This window comes from Panthera tigris, chromosome E1 (genome assembly GCF_018350195.1).
Source record: "Panthera tigris isolate Pti1 chromosome E1, P.tigris_Pti1_mat1.1, whole genome shotgun sequence".
In the NCBI taxonomy this organism is placed as follows: domain Eukaryota; kingdom Metazoa; phylum Chordata; class Mammalia; order Carnivora; family Felidae; genus Panthera; species Panthera tigris.
The window spans coordinates 26,024,098-26,047,210 of NC_056673.1; the positions used below are offsets into that span (position 1 = coordinate 26,024,098).

The 23,113-nt window shown below is 49.0% G+C and overlaps 1 protein-coding gene and 1 long non-coding RNA gene across 4 annotated transcripts in view; one reads left to right on the forward strand and one right to left on the reverse strand.

Moving 5' to 3' along the window:
- Positions 1-19,549, forward strand: part of TBX4 (T-box transcription factor 4) — a 31,360-nt gene extending 11,811 nt beyond the window's left edge. Inside the window, exons 3-9 of one of the 3 annotated variants that reach the window (XR_006211253.1) lie at positions 1,367-1,486; positions 2,767-2,914; positions 13,500-13,652; positions 14,619-14,707; positions 14,833-15,068; positions 17,554-18,259; positions 18,985-19,549. Coding sequence is in view for 2 of the 3 variants with exons in the window: in XM_042966788.1 (XP_042822722.1) it covers positions 1,367-1,486; positions 2,767-2,914; positions 13,500-13,652; positions 14,619-14,707; positions 14,833-15,068; positions 17,554-18,173 (1,366 nt within the window). In the remaining variant the exon portion in view is untranslated. Of the gene's footprint in view, positions 1-1,366; positions 1,487-2,766; positions 2,915-13,499; positions 13,653-14,618; positions 14,708-14,832; positions 15,069-17,553 lie in introns of all 3 variants that reach the window. The other 2 variants (XM_042966788.1, XM_042966789.1) reach the window with 2 other exon arrangements.
- Positions 19,550-19,619: 70 nt separating this feature from the next.
- Positions 19,620-20,817, reverse strand: LOC122233617. Its single transcript, XR_006211254.1, has 2 exons — positions 20,469-20,817; positions 19,620-20,298 (listed from the first exon to the last, which is right to left on the reverse strand). It is a non-coding gene; the product is annotated as an uncharacterized LOC122233617 (long non-coding RNA).
- Positions 20,818-23,113: the final 2,296 nt, after the last annotated feature.

Below are 23,113 nucleotides of genomic sequence, written 5' to 3' on the forward strand. Positions count from 1 at the left end.
ATGTTGACAAAACGGGGGTCTGAGGTGTCTAGGACAGCTTCTCTTGAGGTTCCCTTTATGGTCTCTTAGTGAGGCTTTCCTTCAGTGGACTGGTTGGGCACTTTCCCAACTCAGGGGATTTGGTTCCTGATGTCCTTAGTGTCTTCAGTTAGGTTTGCATCCTGCTTCTCTCTTGGGGAAACACCTTTGTGGGAGATCAGCTAGGAGGGGGTGGGGGTGTCTGAGGAGGATTGTGGTAAAGTTCCGTCTGCTCCCTCTGGAGAAGTCCAGTGTCAGGGACTCGATGACTAAGGGGCAGAACTCTGCCCCTGCAGGTATGTGTATATGCTATTGTACCTGTGTGTGTGTTAAGGGGTCTGGGGAAGCCCGTCTCTAGAATATTCACTGAGCCTCAGGGTCCTGGATAGTCTTAGCATGAGCTGTAGAAACTGGAAAACTTCCTGGTTTTTTGGTGAGTCCTTTTTCACAGAGGTAAGTCATCCACTGGTTTGAGGAGGGAGGAATGCAGTGGGAGTCAGTGGTAATAGTCACAAATGGACTCAGTTAATCCACAGACCAACCTATGAGATAGGTAGTAATATCCCCATTTTAGAGATAAGGAAACCAAGGCACAGAGAATGAGATCCAAGCAAGTTGCCCAATGCCTCAAAACTTGTCAGGGGTGGGCCAGGCTGGTGGACCATGGCAGAGTAGTTCTAGAATCCATGCTTTTCTCCATGAGGCTCCTGAACTGACTTCACCTGGTACCCAGTTAGTATACACAAGCCCAGGAAAGGTCTTCACATGGCTAAACACCTCTGCTAAACACACCAAAAGAATCCAAAGACCTAGCAACACTCTCTTGTTTTTCTGTGAGTTGGTTCCAGGCCTGAGGGTTTCCACAGAGACAAGGCCCCGAGGAGATACCCCATTGATTACAGAAGCAACTGACAGGGCTTTGAAGTCTTTTGCTCTGACCCCCTGTAGTGGCAGCCCAGAACTTCAGCTGTGTAGGGACTGGCAAAGGGCAGGAGGGAAATTAAGCAGCCAGGTTGGTGTTGACATCCTCTCTCATGATCCTGAAACTTTCTATGCTTTAGCTGCTTACAACCAGTTGCCCTAAATATTAGGGGATTGTTGGGGAGAGGGAATTGCATTGGGGAAGCCATGTAAACCCTCTTTCTAGGCATGCAGACCAGATGAAGCTACCTGGACCCAGAGAGAACGGCTAGTGCAACCTTTCCCTTGTGTAGGGGGAGGCTGAGGCAAGGTCACACAGTTCTGATCAGGGCCGGTGTCTCTTAAGGCCTTCTGTTCCCTCACCCCTGGGTGTCATCTCTCTTGATGCTCTGTCTATGCCTCTACCTCACACCTTGGCTTCCCCTAGGAGGATGTTTCCCAGCTACAAGGTAAAAGTCACAGGCATGAACCCTAAGACCAAGTACATCCTGCTGATTGACATCGTCCCTGCGGATGACCACCGCTACAAGTTCTGTGACAACAAATGGTAAGAACCTGGGACCCTCACATCACCTGCCTTCTCTGAACTGCTCTGTCCACTCACCACACCCATCTGCACCTGATGTTTGGTCCAGGGACTCACCAGTTAGTTCATATGATTGCCCAGATCCGCAGTCTTGGGAGCTGAGCCTGCAGAGGCCGCAGGGTCGGCCAATGTCTGCACACCCGCTAAAGTGAGCTGCAGGGTTTGAGTGTTCAGTGGATTTCGAGTCTGTTCTCTCCCTACAGCCATGGGCAAACAAGATTGGTGACTACGCTGTGGGATGACAGAGGAACACGAACACTGGATGAATTTAGGCTCTGGTAGTGCTGCACTGGGGAGGAGGATGGGAGCTGTTTGCTTGAGGGACTTTGATATTGGATGGTTAGACATCCAATGACATCTCTCTGCTGCTCTTCCGCTTAGTTCCTCATTGTCTGGCTATGAGCCCTCCCTTTAAGCTGTCGATCCAGAGTGAGTGGCAGCTGCCTGATGGTTGGATGATGGGACCCTCTGGCAAGAGGCTGGGGGGAACAAGTGGGCTGTAAGGCAAAACAGGGGCTGGGTAAGTAAACACTAGGCTACTTTTCCTAAGGTCACCTTCTTAGTACCCTGTCTGCCCCCAGAGGCCAGGACAGTGCTCAAGGAGAAAGAGGGATTGACTGAATCAGTAGCTAGCCAGGATGTGGGCTTCACAGTAGGCTGGTAGTGGGGCCAGCAGAGACCTGGCTGAGGAGGCTGGATTCGGTGACCAGGTCTTGCCAAGGGCCATGTTTCTATTTCTTCTCTCTTTGGGTTGGATTATCATTCAGAGCAGGCTCTGGCTGAGGGGAGGTTTACCAATTAATTTCCTTGGGGGTGAGCACTCTTTTGGGGACAAGCAGTTTGAAAGTTGTCTAGGTCTTCTGAGAAGCTCCCTCCAAATAATATAATTTATAACGTTTTAAAGTTGTAACTGTAATACATACACAGAGGTGCCTAAATCGCCCCACAATATATTTGTGATTAGCCCCATTCTTTGAAGTAAATAATCACATTTGTCTGTACCCTCCCTTTCTCTTTCTGCTGCAGTAAAATAAAAGAGGTTCATAATTGCTCCTCCTCCTCAGTGCTCTCTCCTTTGACCCTCACTCCTACTCACAAAGTCCGAAATTGAGAGTATAGGACTAGCAGTGATTTCTTTCCCCCTCAAGTCTATGGGGATTTGCTCTAACAGGGGACAGGGAATCTGGGCTTTTCCAGACCCCAGAGTAATCAACTGTTGTAATCATCTGTTCTGTTGGCAGGATGGTGGCCGGGAAGGCTGAGCCCGCCATGCCAGGAAGGCTCTATGTCCACCCCGATTCTCCTGCCACTGGGGCCCACTGGATGCGGCAGCTAGTCTCTTTCCAGAAGCTGAAACTCACAAACAACCACCTGGACCCCTTCGGTCATGTAAGAAAGAGACTGCCTGGCCTTGAGAGCCAGTCCTTGAGCAGTGCTGGGGGTGGGCTGGTAGGTAGGGATGGAGTTCTAGAGAATCCCCTCTGGGGATCCAGCTCCAGGCTTTGGCACTTGCCGGGCCAGTTGGAGGAAGGAGCCCAGAGTCTGAGTCCCTCTGATGTACATCCTTCCCCTCCCACTTGCTAACTGGGTAACTTTGGGCAAGTTTTTGAGCCTTAGTTTCCTTATCTAGAAACCTTTCGTGGTTTCGAGAATCAACTGAGAGAATATGCATGAGGCACCTTGCACATGGGAGGCTCTAAATATGGCAGCTATGACAAGGACAGTGATGCTGGATCAAATCTTTCAGTGTCAGGTTCCCCAAATTTGGCCTTGCTGGAGCATAAGGCAAGTTAACTTTCTTGGGAAAGAGTCACTATGAGTTCCAAAGCCTCTCTCTGGAGTATGCCGTCTGCCTGGCCTGGCAGCCCCTGCCCTCTGGAAGGGAAGGCCTCACTCTGGCTCGGATGGCAGCTCCTTCCTGGCCTTGCCTCGGACCTGGTTCTTGCCAGAGAGACTCTGAAGCCCCAGGGATGCTGCTGCTGACGCCCCATCCAGGCTGCTGAGGCTCATTCTTTCCCCATCTGATTCTGGCAGGCCCACAAAAAGCGTTTTATGTGGAAATTTTTAGCTCAAGTGTGTGGTAAACTGAAGCCTGGGGAGCTGGTATTATCTGCCAGGGCACAGGCCCTGGCCTTCTCCATTTCCCATCGGTACCCTGGAAGTACAGGATGGGGTGGGGTGGAGCATGGGTGCGGTAGAGGCTGCTAGATGCAGTTGCCCAGGCCATACATGTAACATTCAGAGTGTGGATGGTGGTAGGGGAAGCAGGGGTGAGGGGTGTGCAGGTATGTGCCTTTTTTATATCTAAATTCTATTTCTGGGGAGTTGTATGCAAATCAGAATTCTGTGAATCATAGTTCCTCATGGAAAATGCCAGCAATGGGTCATTTCTGATTGATTGGTATATAACTGACAGGCAGCTCTTAGTTCTAATTTTTTCAGAGTCTGTTTAGTTTTTTTCTCAGTTGGTGATCTATAAACAAGCAAGTAGGAGAATACTTAATTAATGTAATTAGCCCCTGAGTTTTCCATCTTGCGAGCAGCACAGGCTTTCCCATGCAAGGCAGGCTGATGCTGTGGGCGAGGGGTGGCAGAAATGTGCAGCCCCAACCTCTCATGGGGGCAGAGATAAGCCACTGATCTAATGGGAAGGGTTGGCCAAGCACCCACTGCCTAGAGCACAAGGCCTTTTAATCGAGGGGCAGAAGGGCCTTCTGGGTCTTACTGGGCACTATCCTGACCAAGACTTTGCTCCCAGTTGACCCCTACCTGGCCTCCTCTGCTTGCCCAGGCCATGACACTAACCTGGAAAGGTTAGTGAAAGCCTCTGTGCCCGGAGTTGGGGAGCTTAGCTGGCGGGCAGGTCTCTGCCCCCAAATGTGCATGTGGACCCCATGGGACAGACCACTGGGGGGAGCACAGAGCTTGGCAAGAGCTAGATGTTTCGGTGAGTGGCCAAAAGTACCCCAGGCATCAAAGTTCTGGTGAGAATTTCAGGTGCACAGCTTGCTATCATGGTTCCCAACTGCAGGGGTGCCTCAGATGACTCTTCTACCTTTACCCCACCCCTGCCACCCCAGCAGAAAGTGGTAGGGGTGGGACTCAAGTGGTTGAAAATCTGGGCTTTTTAAAGTGGGAGAGAGGCTTTCATAGCCCAGCAGTAGATTTTCCCAGCCTGGCTTGCCTCCTTGGTGGCTCTACTGGAGTCCATGAAGGGTTTGCAATAATCCTGCATATGGTCTTGAGTCTGAGCAAGTTGGGCTGCTTGATGGGCTGGTGACATGGGGGTTGCCCCTGGCTACACTTGCCATGCCTGCCAAGAACTCATGTCTCCTTGGCAATAGGGATACTCCTGACACAAATGCAGCTTTCTCCAGAGGGTTGGGATGCAGAGCATCTTCCTTCTCCCCATTCCCGCACCTACCCAGCAGAGGCAGCTTATTGGTCACAGCACCCTGCGTGCAGTGGCAGGACTCAGGGATGATGTGATTGTTTCAGGGGCTGGGAGTAAAGGAGCTGTGCTTGAACCCACACTTCTCTTCCCAGTCCAGCATTCTTTTGGCTTGTCCACCTGTCTTTCTGCACCCAAGGCTTGAGCTGGCATATCTTCAGTTATTTGGAGCATCACTGGAGAGGGAACAGCTTCTGATCGTGCAGGCAAGGGCTGTGGAGATGAGCTAAATATTCCTAGATAAGCCACGTGGACCATGGCTTTCTGCTCATTGGCCTGCACCAGTGGGAGTGCTGAGCCCTTCATCACCCTGTTTGGTTTCTCAGTGCAGGCGCCTGGGAAGGAGCCATCTCATATGCTATGAATTTGCCCCAAACAAGCCCTTCATTCTGTGCTGCTCTCCTCCAGTTTCAGTTTTCCCTAAAATCTCCTAGGCGTTGAGGACCTTTCTCAGCCAAATGAGCTTTGGACTTTTCCCTCAGGTCTCATAGTATCTCAGGGATTTTAACTGAGATTTTGCAGCCTAGGGTCCCGGGGAGAGCTTGGGCTTGGCAGCCTGTCCTACATACAGGGAACAGGGACCCCTCAGACCACATGGCCACATGTTTTGGCACAGGGTTCTGACTAGAAAACTCTTTGTGGGCTTTTGCTGTAGTCAAGGAAGGCCTCTGTTCCTTCCTGGGGCAGGTTCAGGGATGATGACCGGTTTCTGGGAGTAAGCGCAAGCAGGGACAGAAAGGATCCTGGGGGCTCGGGGCTAGGACTGAGCTGCTGCCTTAAGGCTCGATTCAGTTCCACTTCTGTTCTGCTGGCTGTAGAGACTGCCTGTCCCTTGCTGCCTACCTGCCATCCCCTTCCATCCACAGCAGGGTCCTGGGCCAGGTAACCATGAAATGGAAAGAGGAGCTGCTTCAGAAAGTTGAGGCGGGCTTCACTGAGACAGGGCCTGCATCCTGCAGCAGCACATGGAGATGGCTGGGACTCACTTTTCTCCTGATCTGGAAGCCGGGAGCCGATGGCTGCAGTGGTGTGTGTGTGTCTGTGTGTGTGTGTGTGTGTGTCTGTGTGTGTGTGTGTGTGTGACAGAGAGAGAGAGAGAGAGAGAGAGAGAGAGAGAGAGGGAAGGAATGGCCTTCACCACCTCTTATGTCCCAGGACTCCCAGATTGCTGAGGAGGAAGACCAGCAAATGATTTCTGACGCAGAAAGTCTAATGGTTCCAGAGGCCGAGTTAGCTCCAGGCTGGGGTGTGGGCTGCAGCTTCTTGGTCACAAAGTGGCGCATGCACTTGTCCCCTCTGTATGCTACTTTCTCCTCTGGCCACATGGCTCTTCACCTAGTTAGTTACTCCTGAGCCTTGGGATCCAAGCTCAAATGCCACCTCTTCAGAGAGATGGTTCAGGGTCCCCACTCTGGCTCTCAGAGTGCCACGCACCTTTCTGTCCTAGTACTTACCACACTAAGAGTTTTATACTTATTTATCAAGTTTATTTCTGCATAGGAAATACAGTCACATGGCTTAAAAATCAATCAATGAATGAATAAAAATGTCTGTAATGAACCATTTTTCTCCTCTTGGTTCCCTATCCGCCCAGTTTCTTTCAATCCCTGCCACCCATAACCGTTGTTCCTAATTTCTTTTTGGCATTTCTTTTTGCATATACAAGCAAAATACAGAATCTCAAATCCTTTCTTTTGTACACAAAAGGTAGCATACCATAAACACTTTTTGCACCTTGCGTTGTAAACAGTATCAAATGGAGATCATTCTGTTCGTATAGAGCTTCCTTTTTCCTTTTTTTACAGCTGCATTTCTTTTTCAGTGCACATTTCTTTCATAAATTATGTAGCCAGTCCTTACTGAAGAAATTAAGATGCCTATTTTTGCTCTTTTATCTACGTATCTTTAAATTTTCTTATGTTTATTATTTATTTTAGAGAGGTAGAGAGACAGAGTGCAAACGGGGAAGTGGCAGAGAGAGAGAGAGGGAGACACAGAATCTGAAGCAGATTCCATGCTCTGAGCTGTCAGCATAGAGCCCTACACAGGGCTCGAACCCACAAATGTCGAGATCATGACCTGAGCCGAAGTGAGATGCTCAACTAACTGAACCACCCAGGCGCCCCTATTTTTGCACTTTTAATTAAATTTCTACATATATCATTTTACACGTGTGTCAAGTATATCTGTGTGATAAGCTGCTTGGTCAGAAGGTATTTGGATTTGTAATTCATAGTTTCACCCTCCATCAGGGTTTTAACTGATGTATAATTCCCACCATTGCTGTAGCCTCACCAACAGGGTGGGAGAGCAAAGTTTTAGACTTTTGCCAGTCTGATGGGTAAAATATAGATACTGGTTGTAGTTTCAATTTGTATTTCCTTTATTATGACTAAGGTCAGGCATCTTTTTTCCCTTTCTGTGAACGTCTGTCTCTATCCTTTGCTCATTTTTTCTCTCAGATTTTTGAACATTTATTAATTCTAGAAGGTTTTATAAATTAGGAGAATTTAGCTTTTATACGTGTTAGGAGTTGCTCAGATGTTTCCCCAGTTTGTCATTTGCCTTTCGATTTTACCTATAGTGGTGTTCCCACACAGAAGTTTTTGACTGAATGTATTGCTCTATCCTTATGGATTCTGCATTTTGACTAGTTTAAAGCCCTTATCCACTCCGTACTTGTAAGGAAAATTTCTTGTGTTTTCTTCTAGTATTTTATGGATTTATTTTTACATTTAAACCATTGATCCTTTTGGAATTTTTTCTGGCATTCGATAGGAGGTGTGAATCCAACTTTTCTTTTTTTCTAAAGAGCCATCCAGTTGTCCCGACACCAGCAATTGACTGTTTCTCTTTCCTACTTGGCTTAGGATGCCTTATTTCTGTGCACTAAATCCCCATATGAATTTGTGTCTGTTCATGTGCCAGTGCCTTAACTGTTGAGACTTCACGATAGGTTTTAGTGTCTGGCAGAGCTGGTCCCCCGTTGCTGTTTTGTTTTGTTTTTGTTTTTTTCCAGCGTTTTCTTGGCTAGTCTTATCTATTTTTTTCATATGAACTTTAGAATCAGCTTATATTGTTGAGAAACTTATCTGTATTTTTATTAGAATTGCTTGAAATTATAATTTTACTTAGGGAGGATTAATAGGAATACCCTTCTCTTGGTTGAAGTCTTCTTTTTTGTCTTTCCAAAGTATATTCAAGTTTTCTTCATAAGGTCCCACACGTTTTCTGTTAGGTATTTCATCTTGTTCATTACTATTATAAATGCAGTCTTCCTTCCAGTACATTTTCTCACTACTTACTTTTGCTTGGTTTTTGGATTACTCTGTGACTTCCCCACCAGATAGGAAACCATAAGGTTTTTGTTTGCTTGCTTGCTTGCTTGCTTTTGGTCAGGGGCCTGGAACCCACAAACCATGAGATCATGATTGGAGCCGAAGTCAGATGCTTAACTGACTGAGCCACCTAGGCACCCCAGAAACCATAAGGTTAAATCACCATTGTATCCTACTGCCTGTTACTGTGTCTGGAACAGTGGATGCTGGTAAGCAGTAAGCGAATGAGTGAACCGGCTGAAGGGGGTGGTATTTGGTGTTTAGAGAGAGAAGGCATGTCCTCCACCAGGGGCTGACATCCCTCCAAAGCTTATGCTGTCAACTTGTCAGTAGGGACTCAGAGCTACTGATCTCCCTCTTTTCCTCTTTTTCTCCCACATTTGCTGAGCCCTGACAATGTGCCGAGCCCTTGCTGGATGTGTTGGGAGATACAGATGCCCCATACACTCCAGATCAGGCCTGGTGCCCCTGGCCAGGTACACATATGAGCTCAGGCTCAGAAATTAGTATCAATTCTAGCTCTGCCTCCCACTGGCTGTCTGAGGTTGGGAAAATTCCTTCACCTCCCTGAGCCACAGTCAGTGGGTCTAATAATAATGTCTACTTTACAGAGATGTTGTAAAGAGTAATTACATGATGTGTGTAGGTTCCTCGGCACAGGGCCTGGCACCTAGGCTATGCTCCATAAACACTGGCTGCTAGTGCAGAGACTGTGGGAGAAGGCAGAGGGTTTCTGGAACCCTGGGTTGCTGCCCTGGGAATGAGACCTAAGGCATATCAGTTGGCTAACTCAGTTCTAGTTTAGATATTCTTTCAGCCAATCACTTACCTTTCTGGGTCTCCGCTTTTTTTCTTCTTTAAAAAAGATGTTTTTTAACATGTATTCAGTTTTGAGAGACAGAACTCTCTCAGAGAGAGAGGGAGACACAATCCGAAGCAGGCTCCAGGCTCTGAGCTGTCAACACAGAGCCCGATGTGGAGCTCAAACCTACAAACTGTGAGATCACGACCTGAGCCGAAGTTGGACGCTTAACTTACTGAGCCACCCAGGTGCTCCTCTTCTTTTTATGTAAGCTGTAGATCCTGTCTCTGTCCTTCCCTGTTTGCAGGACTGGAGAGGGTAAGAAGGAGGATGGAGAAGGTAGTCTTAGAAAGTAAAACTATGATGCAGGGGAAAATCTGGTTTTAATAGATGACAAAATGGACATTAGCCACACTTGTATGGCTAGCATTCAGATACACTGCTTTCTGTGATGGACAATAGGGCCTGGTGAGTCCTCATCTCATGCGGTGTTTGGTTGACACTTTGTTATTCGTTACTGAATATGTTGTTGAGAGCAGTGTGTGCTCTCTCGAAGGTCGTCTGGAATCTTCTCAGGATTCTGTCTCCAACCAGCTATGTGTTCTTGGGCGAGTCACGTTCCCACTATAAGCCTCCTGTTCCTCATCTGTAAATTAGGAGGTTGGACTAGAATGATTTCTAAGGTCTGCCTCTCCATGCCCTAATGTTCTGTGATTCTAATGCAGATAAATCTGGACCTCATTGGCCAAGCACGCTATGGAGATCTCTCGAGGAGATGGATGTTTGGCACTATCACAGTTGTTAAAATAGAACAGGCTTCTGAATTGTAGCCAGAACATAATGAATCCCATTTCTGTAAAACAATAACGGGACCAGTCATGTAGTGGGGTTTGTTGATGTGGTTGGTCCATTTGGCCCAGCATCCTCTGCCACAAATATAAATGTGAGACTCTGGCAAAAGAGATTAATGTGGCGCCTGGGGAACTTCCGAGTAAAGCCAGGTGTGAGTCACGGAGTTGGTTTCACATTCTCCTGGGCTGTTGGGGCTGAGGCTCCACTTTATATTTGCACTGGTTCAATGAGGGGACTTTCTTCCAGACACCTGTCCAGGTTCCAGACTGTCCAAGTTAGAAGGGGTGTTTGGGACCACTTCTTAGTTGAAGGCCTCACTTTATAGATAGGGACTGGAGGGGAAGAGCTTGCTCAAGACTTATCACTGGTGAACAGAAATCCATAGAAGCTTCTGGACCCTTCTTGACTTCTCTGTGTCTGGGATTGCACTCCCCTAGTGGCTCCTTCCTGCCCCTGCAGGCAGTTTCTCTCTTCCCAGTTTTCCCTGCCAGCCAGTCTTGTTCCCTCCCCTAAAAGGTGTGTTTGGCAATCTCTCCACGTCAGTCAATAGAGGACCTTGTCTGATAGGCTAAGGAGTTTGGCTTTTAACCCAAGGGGCAAGAGGGAACCATCAAAGAGGGAACCCCAAGGGGCGAGAGGGAACCCCATTATAGATATGACATTTATTGAGCTCTAAATGCTGGCAGGAAGTGGGGGAGGGGAACAGGGGAGGCAAGAGGAGAAACTACAAAAGGTGCCTCTCAAGCAGTGTGCAGTGTTCCTGGGTGAACTGGAAGGTTCTAATCAGGGGAGTGACCTGATCTGATGCGTGGCACGTGAAGATGGAGAGGAAATAGATATAGGCAGGGAAGAGGTGGTCCCAAACCTGGAGAGAGATGGTGGGCCTGGATCAAGGGTGTGTGGGGTAATGGAGAGGTTTTTATCCTGCAGATGGAGTCACAGGACTTGGTCATTGACTGGACCTGGAGGTGAGTGACAGTGAGGAGCAGGGGAGTCGATAATACCTAGGACTCTGGCTGGACTAACACAGCCTGTGACTGCCCAGTTGGCAGAGGAGCAGGGTGGATGCTGTCATTGGTCTGAAGGTGTCCCGAAGGGAGAGCCCAGCCTCACCATGCAGATGCCTGCATCTGCCTTGGGTCTGTTAGTCCAGTGTCTGTGCTCTCCCCGCCCTAGGAGAGCCAGCGTGGCCAGGGAACTGCAGTGTGCAAGTGCTCATGGGGAGGTTGTCTGCACACATGTTTAATCACTGTGTTTCACCTGAAAAATGCCTCAGAGGTTACCTTGTCTCTAGTGAGCAAAGAAAGACAGGAGAGGAAGGGACAGGGAGCTTGTGATCATGGCCCAAGTCTCCCCAGTCCTGTAACCCTGCCTTGTACTTACTAGTTCCTGTTTTGGGGTAAAGGAGCCTAGAGGTACAAAAGGAGTAAAAGATCTGGCCCTTTCTCTTGAGGGGTTTATAGTTTAATTGAAGGGACAAGAAGAAATAGGAAGCCACTAGGAAGCAACACAACAGCCAGGCAGACAGTGCACAGGGAGGAAGTTTCAGTCAGCATCAGGAGTTCAGAACAGGACCTAGTAATCTGGGAAGGCTTCCCAGAAGAGTTAGGCCTTGAGATGATTGCCCTAGAAGGTGAGAGAGAATGGGAAAGGAAAATTGAGCAGAAGGAACTTCATGTGAAAAGGCCCAGAGGTGGGAATCTGGGGACTTCTGGATGCATCCAGGCCACCTCCCAGGTATTTAGTTCTGGGAATTTAGGTCCTTTGTGGACTCCTGCAGCTGGGAGCAGTGCAGGTTGACAGAGTAACCCAAAAGGACTGGGAGGTGTTTCCCAAGTTCCAGCCCCTCTCCCCAGCCTCCTAGAAATGGATGTCCATTGAGGTTTCCCAAGGGAGAACTTGTGTCCACCCTGAGTTGTTTTTTTTTTTTAATCTGGCTGGCTCCCAGTTGAGCAGTGGGTCCCCAGCTGCAGGACCTGGCTTGAGGTTTGGAGTGCTCTGTACCTGCCCTGAGAAAGTCCAGAAGTTTGTCACTGGGGTTTAGTGGGGCACAACCAGTGCAGAAGGCAGAAAAGCAAGCTCCTACTGGATGAAGCTACCAGGCCAAACTGAGGAGCCCAGGGAAATCCAGAGGCCACAGCCCAGCTCCTGACCCACCTACTTCCTCAGCTGAGCCTGCCCTCTGGGCTTTCTCTGTCCCCAGCGTGTGCTTCCCAGACTAAGACTTCTGCCTTGGTTTTCCATGGAAGAGCCTGGCTCTGGCCTTTCTTTTGGCAGTCTGGTCACTCAGGGGTTTAATCTTGCAACAAGCTTCAGCATCAGGCCTGTCACTGGGAATGGGGAAAGGTGGGAGCCAGCAGGGCTAACCCAAGAAAGGGCACTCTTGGAAGGAAAGGAAGGAAAGAAAGGAGGTGAGAGAGTAATGGGGCCAGAGAGCCGGCCTTGCCCAGCTAGGATAGGAGCCAAAGGGTTAACAAAAGCAGCCGTGCTGATAAAATGCCCCAAATTCCTGGTCCTGCCTCCAATGGGGAGGGCGTCTGGCAAATGTCAACGATAAAAAATACATTTTAATGGCACATGATTCAGCCGCTACCGTGGGGCACAGCTGAATGAAGCAGGTTTGGAGCAGCAACTACTGTGTGTTACTCCCGGGGCTCTGGGGCCAAGCCTCCTGGGCTCTTCGTGTCTGGTGGGGTGGCCCTCCTCCCCAGTCCCAGGCATCCCCAAGGGCCAGTAGGTTCCTGGGGCCTCCGGCTTTCTCTGGCATTATTTCTGGAACTTTGCTGTCTCCTACCTCGGCACCTGGAATTCTAGCCCACGATGGAGCTTCTCCCCAGGCTGTGAGGTGTCTTGGGCAGGTCTGAGGGCAGGATGCAGCTGGGTTTCCCCGGCATCCCTTCCACAGGCCTCTGCAAATGTTGAGACAGATGGAAAAGAGTCAGAGTGGAACTCTTTCCTCCGCTCCTCGGCCATTCTGCACACCCAGTCAGGTATCTATAAGAAAGGCCAGTCACATGATGGGGAGTGGGGAGGAGCAGGAGAGGTGGGAGAAGAATGAGAGGATCTGGGTAAAGAGTCAATTGAAGCAGGAAACCTGAGGGGTAAGTTATATATTAGGATTCCATTTTACAAATATGAAAGCTGGGGCTCAGAGAAGTCCAGTGATTTGCCTGAGGTCACACAGCAAGTCAGTGGCACCCTGGGACTTTGCCTACGGCTTGGAATTCCACCTGCTACAATATACTGAGGTCACTTGAGCTTTTAAATGTTTGGTTCTCCATTACTGCAGTAAAACAATCTGTGCCATTAGGAAAGCCAGGTTTTGGTTCCAGAGCAGAGAGGCTGAGTGGGGACCATGGGGGCTGAACTGGTGCTCGGGGACCTGGTTCTTCACTTGGGAGCATTAGCACCTTTCTGGCTGTAGTCAGGCCCTGGAGCCTGGGCTTTTAGGAGAATGAAAGCCAGCCCAAGGCCAGCTGACTGAGACCAGGGTGGAGACCTGGAGCTCAGAAAGAGACACTTCTCTTCCAGATCATCCTCAATTCCATGCACAAGTACCAGCCACGGCTACACATCGTGAAGGCTGATGAGAACAATGCTTTTGGCTCCAAAAACACAGCCTTCTGCACCCATGTGTTCCCAGAGACTTCCTTCATCTCTGTGACCTCCTACCAGAATCACAAGGTACGGCCACCCCCATAGCCCCCACTGCTGATGCTGCCTGGCATTTCTGTGCTACTACAGAAAGGCAGGAAGTGACGTCCCCACGCAGTGCGGCTGAGACGTCCCAGACACCTATATTGTCCCTCAGAGCAGTGAGAAATTGGATGATGAACAGGAAAGTAGACCAGACCCCTAAATCTTCAGTGCAAAGTAATTATGGAGAATGGACCAAGTTGGCAACTGTAGAAGCCAAGAGCATGGATCTTGCCCTGTGGCTTGAGTGTTAGTTAGCCATTTTGTTCTACAAACTTCTTCTCCCTGGTGGGATTTAAAAGTTGATTCTGGCCTGTCAAGGAAGGGGAGAGAATGGGGAAAGGAGCCCAGGGTACTGTCAGCTGTAGAAGAGCCAGGACTGAGCCTTCTGGAGGCCATTCCCAGGCTGCAGTCAGAGAGGTCCGCCTCCCACCCTACACCCCCTTCCATAGCCTGACCGTCCCAAACTGCCTCCAGACCCCTGCATGGGCTGCTGTCCCCTGTCTCTCTGCCTTTGCCCGTGCTACCCTTCTTGGAGCTCTTTTCACATCATGCATATTGGGACTGGCGAGGTGGGCTGGGGATACTGGGGAAAGGCCATAGGCTGTGGCAAATTTTAGGCAGAACATTGACAGTCAGATTTGTACGGTCACTTGGAAGCTGAGGTGGCAGTTGCACTGGACAAGGGTGACACAGATGGGAAGCTGTTCCAGGCACAGTGGGACAGGAGGACAGGAGACAGAATCAGAAGGTCTGAAGTTAGTAGAATGGATGAAAGCTAGCAAGGAGCCATATGTGAACAGTGAGGCCAAGGAGGACCCAGCAAGACTGCAGCTGGTCTTGGGCTTGGGTGTGCAACTTACCCAGGCTCTGAATGTGCCTGGGGCAGTGGGGGAGGGCCCAAAGCCTGCCCAGCCCTCTACCCCAGCGACTCTGTGTGTCCTCTCCTGACAGATCACACAGCTGAAAATTGAGAACAACCCTTTTGCCAAGGGATTCCGGGGCAGTGACGACAGCGACCTGCGTGTGGCCCGACTACAGAGGTGGGGCTGCCAGGCCGGGGGGTAGGGAGGGCAGGCCGGCTGGGTTCAGGCACACAGACCTGGTAACCCTCAAAGTATCTTTACTCTCTTCCTGTCTCCCTCTGACTGTCCTCCCACACCTCCAGCAAAGAATATCCTGTGATCTCAAAAAGCATCATGAGACAGAGGCTTGTCTCCACCCAGCTCTCAGCCAAGCCTGACGTCAGCCCCCTGCATGGTGCCCACCAGGCGCTCCAGCACTACCAGTATGAGAATGGTGCTCACATGCAGTTTGCTGCGGCCGAGCCACAGGACCTTCCCCTCAACACCTTCCCAGCCCAGAGGGACTCCAGTCTCTTCTATCACTGCCTGAAAAGACGAGGTAGTTCTCTCCAAGTCTGGAAGCCCTAGAGGGTCAGAGGAGGGATAAAGCTCTTCCTACAAACACTTTCCACGAATGCATGGGTACACACACACGCACCTGGTTATTGTGTGGCCTGGGAGAATAAGCCTGAAAGGTTAGGGACCATGGTCAGGCCCCATGCAGGAATATTGATTCTTGATTTAAAATCTTTTTTATGTTTATTTTTGAGGCAGAGAGAAACAGAGCATGAGCTGGGGTGGGGCAGAGAGAGAGAGGGAGACACAGAATCTGAAGCAGGCTCCAAGCTCCGAGCTGTCCAGAGCTGTCAGCACAGAGCCCAAAGCAAACAAGCCGCGAAATCATGACCTGAGCCGAAGTCAGGCGTTTAACCGACTGAGCCACCCACGTGTCCCAATTCTTGATTTTAATGTACACTTCAGAATCCTCAGAGACAGCTTGTGGTCTTGGTGTCCCCAGACACTGGTACCCCTCCCCCATTTCAGATGTTGCTTTATAGCCACTGCTTTCAGAGCCTCCACGGGATGGGCAGATCACACAAAGTCAGCTGGACTCCATCTCTAAGCATGGGAGGAGGCTGAAGCATCCTAGTCCAGAGATTTTGAGATTGAGGCTGTCATTTATCAAAGCAACTTCAATCCTAAAACACGGATGACCCAGAGTCATGAGAATGGAAAGGCTTCTTGAGAATGGAAATAAACTACTGTGGATGTAGATTGGGAGCCAGGAAGACAAGCAAAAGAAATGTTTTCTTCTTCTTTTGGAGAAGAAGAGCCCTGAGCTGGGAACTGGCACATCTGAGCTCTGGTAGCAGTTCTCAGTTTCTCCATATATAAAATACAGATGATTGGTGTTTACACCAGAAGAACCCTCAGGGACCCTGAGATTCTCTTGGGAATGGGTTTTAGGGACTTTTGCTTAAAATCCAGAATGTTCTCTCTAGCTCCTAGGGAGCAGCTGGTAGAGTTCTGAGTATCTGCTGCTCTAGTCCTGTTAGAATGAATGGCCTAGAGCAGGGGTTAGCAAACTGTGGCCCTTGATCCAAATCCGGACTATTGTCTGTTTTTGTTCAACCTGTGAGCCATAAAAAATGGTTTTACATTTTTTTAGTAGTTGAAAGAAGTCAAAGGATGACTATTTCATGATATGTGAACATTATATGAAATTCAAACTTTAATATCCATAAATAAAGTTTTATGGGAACACAGACATATGCATTTGCTCAACTACTGTCCATGGCCACCTTCGTGTGATAACAGCAGTGTCAAATAGCTGCAAAAGATTCTGTTACGGCCCACAGAGCCTAAAATGTCTACTATCTGGCCCTTTACAGAGAAAGTTTGCTCACTCCTGACCTAGAGTCACTGGGCCACTTCGCAGGTCCAAGAGCTTAGTACTCTTGAGAGGAAGGAAGAATTTGGAGAGACGAGAGAAAGGAGGGATGAGTAAGGGTGAGAGAGCTGGGTGAAAAAAGAGGCAAGTTTCTCCTTTTCAGGGAAGATGCTTCCAGAGGGGAAGAGTGGAGAGATGAGTGCAGGCCTTCAAACTCAGTCCACTCATCCCCCAGGCCACCCTGCCCTGTGCATACACACAGCTCTCAGAATGAATCCCTAGAGAAAACAGAAGGAGGGAGGCCAAGTTAAGCCTTTGGACAAGTGTTCTTAAATTTGTTTAGTGGTCTTTTGCCCAAGTCTTCAGGCCTGGGTCATCCCTGGGTCCCACGGGAGGATGTGACACTCCAGAGAGTCAAGCTGTCATGGTTGAGGAGGTTGAAAGACATGCATACATGGTTTGGGGCAGCTGATGTCATCTTTCCCCAAAGAGAGTATGTTTAGCCTTAAAAGTAGAAGTCACCTTTTACTTATTATCAACTCCATTTCTTAATTTTGTAAATACTGTTGTGTTGGAATCTGTATAATAACCATCTGCCGGGATTTCTTTGAACGTATGTAGTGTTTACTTCTTCTTCTAAAAGTAATAGGAACGTGCCTGCGAGTAGCTTTGGCTTGCTAAGGCCTTCCTGGGAGCTGAGGATTAAGGCAGAAACATTGTGGCTTTAATTTTCTGGCTAATTCAGACAGATGTGGCCTCTGGGCCTGGTTTGGCCTGGCAATTGTCTCCACTTTCCTTGGCCAGGGTGGGCCTAGCCTAAGAATGCTAATGCACATTAAGGCCTCTTACCATCCCCGAGAGTCAGGGTGGCAAAGGATGAAAGCTATATGCCGCCTGGCTAACCACATCACTCAATGTCCACTGATGTGGTATCCCCTGTGGCCTTTGAGCAGTGTCCATAATCTGACCATTTCTTGGCTGCCACCACCTCATAAAAGCTGTTGCTGATTAAAATGGTTCTGGGAGTACCATGGCAACATGGGGCAGGGCAAGCCCTGAATGGCAAGGGTAGGCTGTCTTGGCATCCACAAGGGGTGTTCTGGGCCCTGGGTTGGTAGAAATGGCCCTTCCTGAAGGTTTCTTTGTCTTCCAGCAGACAGTGCCCGACACCTGGACCTGCCCTGCAAGCGATCCTATCTGGAGGCTCCCCCTGCAGTGGGGGAGGATCATTACTTCCGCTCTCCCCCTCCCTATGACCAACAGATGCTGAGCCCCTCCTACTGCAGTGAGGTGACCCCAAGAGAAGCCTGTATGTACTCAGGTTCAGGGCCCGAGATTGCTGGGGTGTCTGGTGTGGACGACTTGCCCCCACCCCCACTGAGCTGTAACATGTGGACATCGGTCTCACCGTACACAAGCTACAGCGTTCAGACGATGGAGACTGTGCCTTACCAATCCTTCCCCACACACTTCACCGCCACCACTATGATGCCTCGGCTGCCTACTATCTCTGCTCAGAGCTCCCAGCCACCAGGAAACACCCACTTCAGCGTCTACAATCAGCTCTCACAGTCTCAGGTCCGGGAGCGGGGGCCCGCCGCCTCCTTCCCCAGGGATCGAGGCCTCCCTGCAGTGTGCGAGAGGAAGCCACCCTCTCCACACTTGAATGCTGCCAATGAGTTTCTCTACTCTCAAAGCTTCTCCTTGTCCCGGGAGGCTTCCTTACAATACCATTCAGGAATGGGAACTGTAGAGAACTGGACTGACGGATGACTCCCATGTCTCTCGACAGCCCCAGGACCATGTTCATCCAGTGTTAACCTCTGTGGGTGGCCTGCACTACCAAGAAACACAGGAAGGTATTTCAGAGGGTGTGATGTATGCGTGTGTGTGTGTGTGTGTGTTTGTACATGCGTACATTTGGAGAGCATCTATCTTCTGATATACAATTGAGGCCATGACAAGAAAAAAAAACAATTATCTAAGAAGCGATTTTGGCTGCGGGACCTGGGTCCACTGTTATCTCACATGTCTTGACATGTGCATGGATGGGATGGGAGTAGAGAGTTCATGCAAGTTATTTAGAGATTTGGATAATATAATCTTTGATTTACTCAGGGGCCAGGTGGTGCAGTCTCTCTCATAGGGAAAGTTGGGGGAAGATTCTCATTGCTGGGGTGGGAGGGCTCTGTGCACATCTTAGAGCTCCTGGCCTTCTGTTAGCAAAGAAGCTGAAAATCTTGTTTGGGGGACAGGAGGCCCACTCTTTTGGCTTCTGGAGATTCTGTGAGACTACCTGAGACGTGCACTCAGCTAAGCCACAAAAGCCTGCTCTGAGAGTAGAGCTGACTGCTCAGTTACTGGCCTGGAAATTGATCCCTGGAGTTCTGAGGTCTGAGGGATGATTTTCAGAGAAGGTCATGTGCTAAGTGCTACCTGATGAGTATTAAAAAAGGGTTTTTTCCTTCAAGAGGAGGGAAAATGCAACCAATAGCATCTCTGTCATCATTCAGGTTTTCTTATACAGTACAAAGCCCTTCCCCTCCATCCCTGACATATAGTTTCTCACTCTCCGGTGCATAAGACTCGGCCTCTCAGGCACCATCTGCATCCTGTGACTGGCAATTATGAAACACACTTCACCTGGCAACGTCCCCAGGAGGTTACATCGGAGCTGCCGCCAGGCAGAGCCTGTTCTCCCAGAAAATCCTCGCCTCTGGAGCAAGAAAGCCCAACAGAAATAAAAACAAGAATTGAGAAAACATTCATTTCTTCCAGTAAATTCAGCCAGTGAGCTCAGAGAGCAAGGATAATTCTCCAGTGAGGTGAATCGTGTAGTCCCCAGCCCAGCTCTTTAGCATCGAACGTCACCAGACCATCCACGGGGCTGGTATGAACTCTGTAATCAAATTTGGGAAATCACTAAACTCTTTGCATGCTGAATAGCTATTTATATATTATATATATATATAAATAAATAAATATATATATATATATATCTCACAAATGCAGGCCACATGTCAAATTCAGCTTTGCTTTTTACAAATGAATAAACCTAATAAAATGAACGCTGGAGGGGGTATTTGGAAAGACATCTATTTAAAATTTTATTACACATTTGATGTTAAAAACTAAGAATGGTTTAGATAAAACATATAAATAAATAAATAATAAATATATAAATATATAAATATATAAATAAATAAATATATATATATATAAACATACACACCACAGATTAAACTTTATTAGAAAGACACATTAGCCAACAGGGGGTATGGAACTTCAAGTGTTTTGTTGTATAGCATGGACATTTTATTTTATATATCAGAACATAAAGCCATTTTACAACTGTGAAGTGTGTGGATGCTCTTTACTACTGACTTGTCATTTCTTGGCTCAGCAATGGTCTCATCCTCCCTTTTGCTGGTATTTCTTCTGTGCCTCTGAGCATTTACACTATGGAGCCTCTGAGCCTAGAGTGAAGGAATTTAGGACCAACGGAACAGCTGTATCTTTGATCTCGTGCTACTCTGCAGATGATGGGTCTGGATTTCAGGGTCCACAAAGACCCCAGAAGGGCAAGGCAGGCAGTACACAAGAATCTGTCACATTTCAGTAGTCAGCACACAACCTGGTGGTTTGGAGGAGGTGGTCTTACACGTAGGGAATTCTCGGTGGGATCTGTGCAGCTTCTTCAGGTGAGGAACTGAAGAGCAGGTTGGAGTGAGAACACGAGGCTTTCCAGAGCAGTCAGATGTATGAGCTCATCAGCCACCTGCACCCTAGAGAAAGGATTCAAGGCCTGGAAGAGACCTCTGCATCCTCCTCCTCAACCAGATCCTTAAAGCTTGGTCACAAGATGGAGTGGCAAGAAAGGAGATGAATCCAGTCCACCCTATTAGATTAGAAGAGAAGCTGGTGTCAGGAGGTGTGTTGGGGCTCCCTCCTTACAACGCCTTGCCTCTTGCCCCCTCCCCTCATTGTCACCCACCATCTCCACTGCAGATTGGTCTAGGAAGCCAGGAGAAAAGAAGACAAGGGTAAGGGTGTTCTTTAAATCCATACCTTCATCAGGATGAAGATGAGATTTCCTGCTGGATAAAAAGTCCACCTTGTCTCCTATTTCCCCAGAGTCCTTTCCTGTGGCTTTAGGGCTGCTCTCTGGGTGAACTTCCTCCTGCAGAAGGAAGCCAAGCTCCTTCTTTCCTTGGCTGTTGGCTCCCACCTTGGGCTTTTTGGTCACAGAGAAAAACTTAACTGAACCTGGCTTAGGACACAGAGAAGTGGTGGGTTCATCCTAACTCACACCTGCTCTGTTCTTTTCTTTCTGGGTGGATTGCATTCTGGAACACTCCACACCTTCTAGAACCCCAGGCAGAGGGCTGGGAGCTAGACATGGGTTCCCAGCCTCTCTCCAGATACACAGTTGCCTGAATCCAAGGTAAAGAAAGCTGTCTGTCTCTTATGGGATATTCTGAGTCTAAGCGGCCCATATCTTCCTACCAGCTTTCTGGGAAGCATGAGGTCCTGGGGCTTTCCCACCTGGGCATGGCTAGAGAGCAAGGCCTGAAGTGGGATTTGTGGAACTTTCCTGCCCTTCTGAATCAACAAGTCAATAAAAAGGGGGCACATGGGATACCCTGGAACAAAGGGCACCATTCAGTAGCGCCAACAGGTCATACATCATCGGGCCAGAAACCTGCCACATGAAAAGTGTCTGCTTCTACAGTGCCCTGCCTGGGAAGGGGGGGGGGGGGGGAAGATGAATATTCAGCTGTGAGGCCATAGGCAGGCAGCCCCCAAGGCTCTGATCACCAGCCCAGAGCCAGCCACTTGGTGAAGCTGGGCTAGGCTCTTAGCTGCAGCTCAGCTACCCAACTGCCCTCCAACAACAGAAGAGCCTGGAATAACAAAATGGAGAATGAAAGAGAAGCTGGAGCAGACTGACAAATTGTTAAAAAACCAAACCAACTTCCAGTCTTGGCTGGGCCTCAGGGGGTCAAGAGGCCTCAGCTTGCCCCACTAATGGAGCCTGCTGGAGAAGTAGCAGCCCCAGCCTTGCAGGGTCTTATCTTACAACATAAAATTAAAACCCACTTAAAAGGCCGGAGGGCATGTTAACATTCCCCCTGCTGTCTAATTGAAGTAGTTCCCAGTGCAAAGGATTTCACTTGAAAGATGTCCCCCTCCAAGCCCCAGTTGGCAGGCAGGGCACGGGAGTGGGGAGGAGGAGACTGTCATTTCAAAAGACCAGCACAAGCTCAGGCAGGAAAAGCCTGGTTCTGTTTGCCTTCCCCACCCAGGCAGCAGGTGGCGACAGCAAAGGTTAGGACAGGCTGGGTTGTTTTGTATTTTTAGAAAATTTTACAAATTCATTAGCAGCTATGTCAGCGGAGGCCAGACTCCCGACAAGAAGCCTTGTAATGATTCAAATATGGCGAGCCCGCAGCTAAATCTGGCAGTCCCTGCAGCCCAGAGATTTCTATTACGTCCCCCAGCGACGCCCTGCTCCTATGCAAATATATTACAGGTCTCCCAGGCATACGGAATCAATCAGGGACATCCTGTAAAGGTGATGAACTTGCACTGGCCATCCTGAGTAATGGGAACCAGTCAGCCTGCAGCCGGTTGGGACTGAAAGCCAAGGTGACAGCTATTAAGCAATTGTGTGCAGAACAAAATGGCAAAGGGGCCGGGTAATCAATTCAATTTCGATGGGCGACCCAAGCAACTGCAGCGTCTGTCGCAGCTGATTAGAGGGGCCTGCTGGAGCTTTCAGTGCGAGCCCATCAGAGATCAGAAACAGGCCTGGGATGAAAAGGGAAAGAACTGTCTCCTGAGAAGCAGGCGATGAAGGACTCTGTTTTATGTGACTGTGTTCTTCCTTCTCTCCTTGAAGAAAGAGTAGAAAAAAAGCAAGCAGTTTGGAGATTAGATAGTTTTCTTTTCAGCCATTTATCATTATGAAGGAAAGTAGACAGGGCAGGGGCAGAAAAATCTCCAGTGGGATTTCTGCAGAGTCTCACTAAGAAGGACCAGGTTTACACTTTGCAGCTCAAACAGCCCCTGCTTATTACCACAGCCTGACGGGGTCTGCAGAGCGTCCAGAGTCTCTCTTCCCTAACGAGTGCAAACAGGTCCCAGCGCTCTGAGGATCACAGAAATTCTCCTGCAGAAACCCCAAACCACCAAATTGTATCATTTGCGAAAATGAAAGCCCGAGTTGGAATAATGGGGAGAGGAGGCAAATGGGAAAGGAAAAGATGAGACAGAGTTGTACAGAGTCCCAGCTGGTTAGGCCCCCACTGTGGCCCCCCATTTACCTGGGCCCAGTGCAGGGCAGGAAGGGCCCTGGCTGTGTCTGCCCAAGTTCAGCACTGACCCCAGTCTGATGGTGTATCCTGTCAGCCTGCATGAAAATTCTAGGCTTGTGTTCGGTTCTCCAGTGCAGAGGAGGCAGAAAAAGAGCACCCCACAGGCACAGAAGCCATGAGAGAGACCAGCTATGGGACTGAGGTGGGAATGAGAGAGGTTTGTGAGCAGATGGCCAGGAAGATGCAGAACCAGGAAGGAGAGGGCTCTCTTGGAGCCCCGGGTGGGAAATAAGCATCTGAGGCAGGGCTGGCAATGAAAGAGGAAGGGCAGATTTAGAAATGAAGAGCCACGGGTGGCCCTGATCAACCCCTCCGTAAGAGAATCACAAAATGATA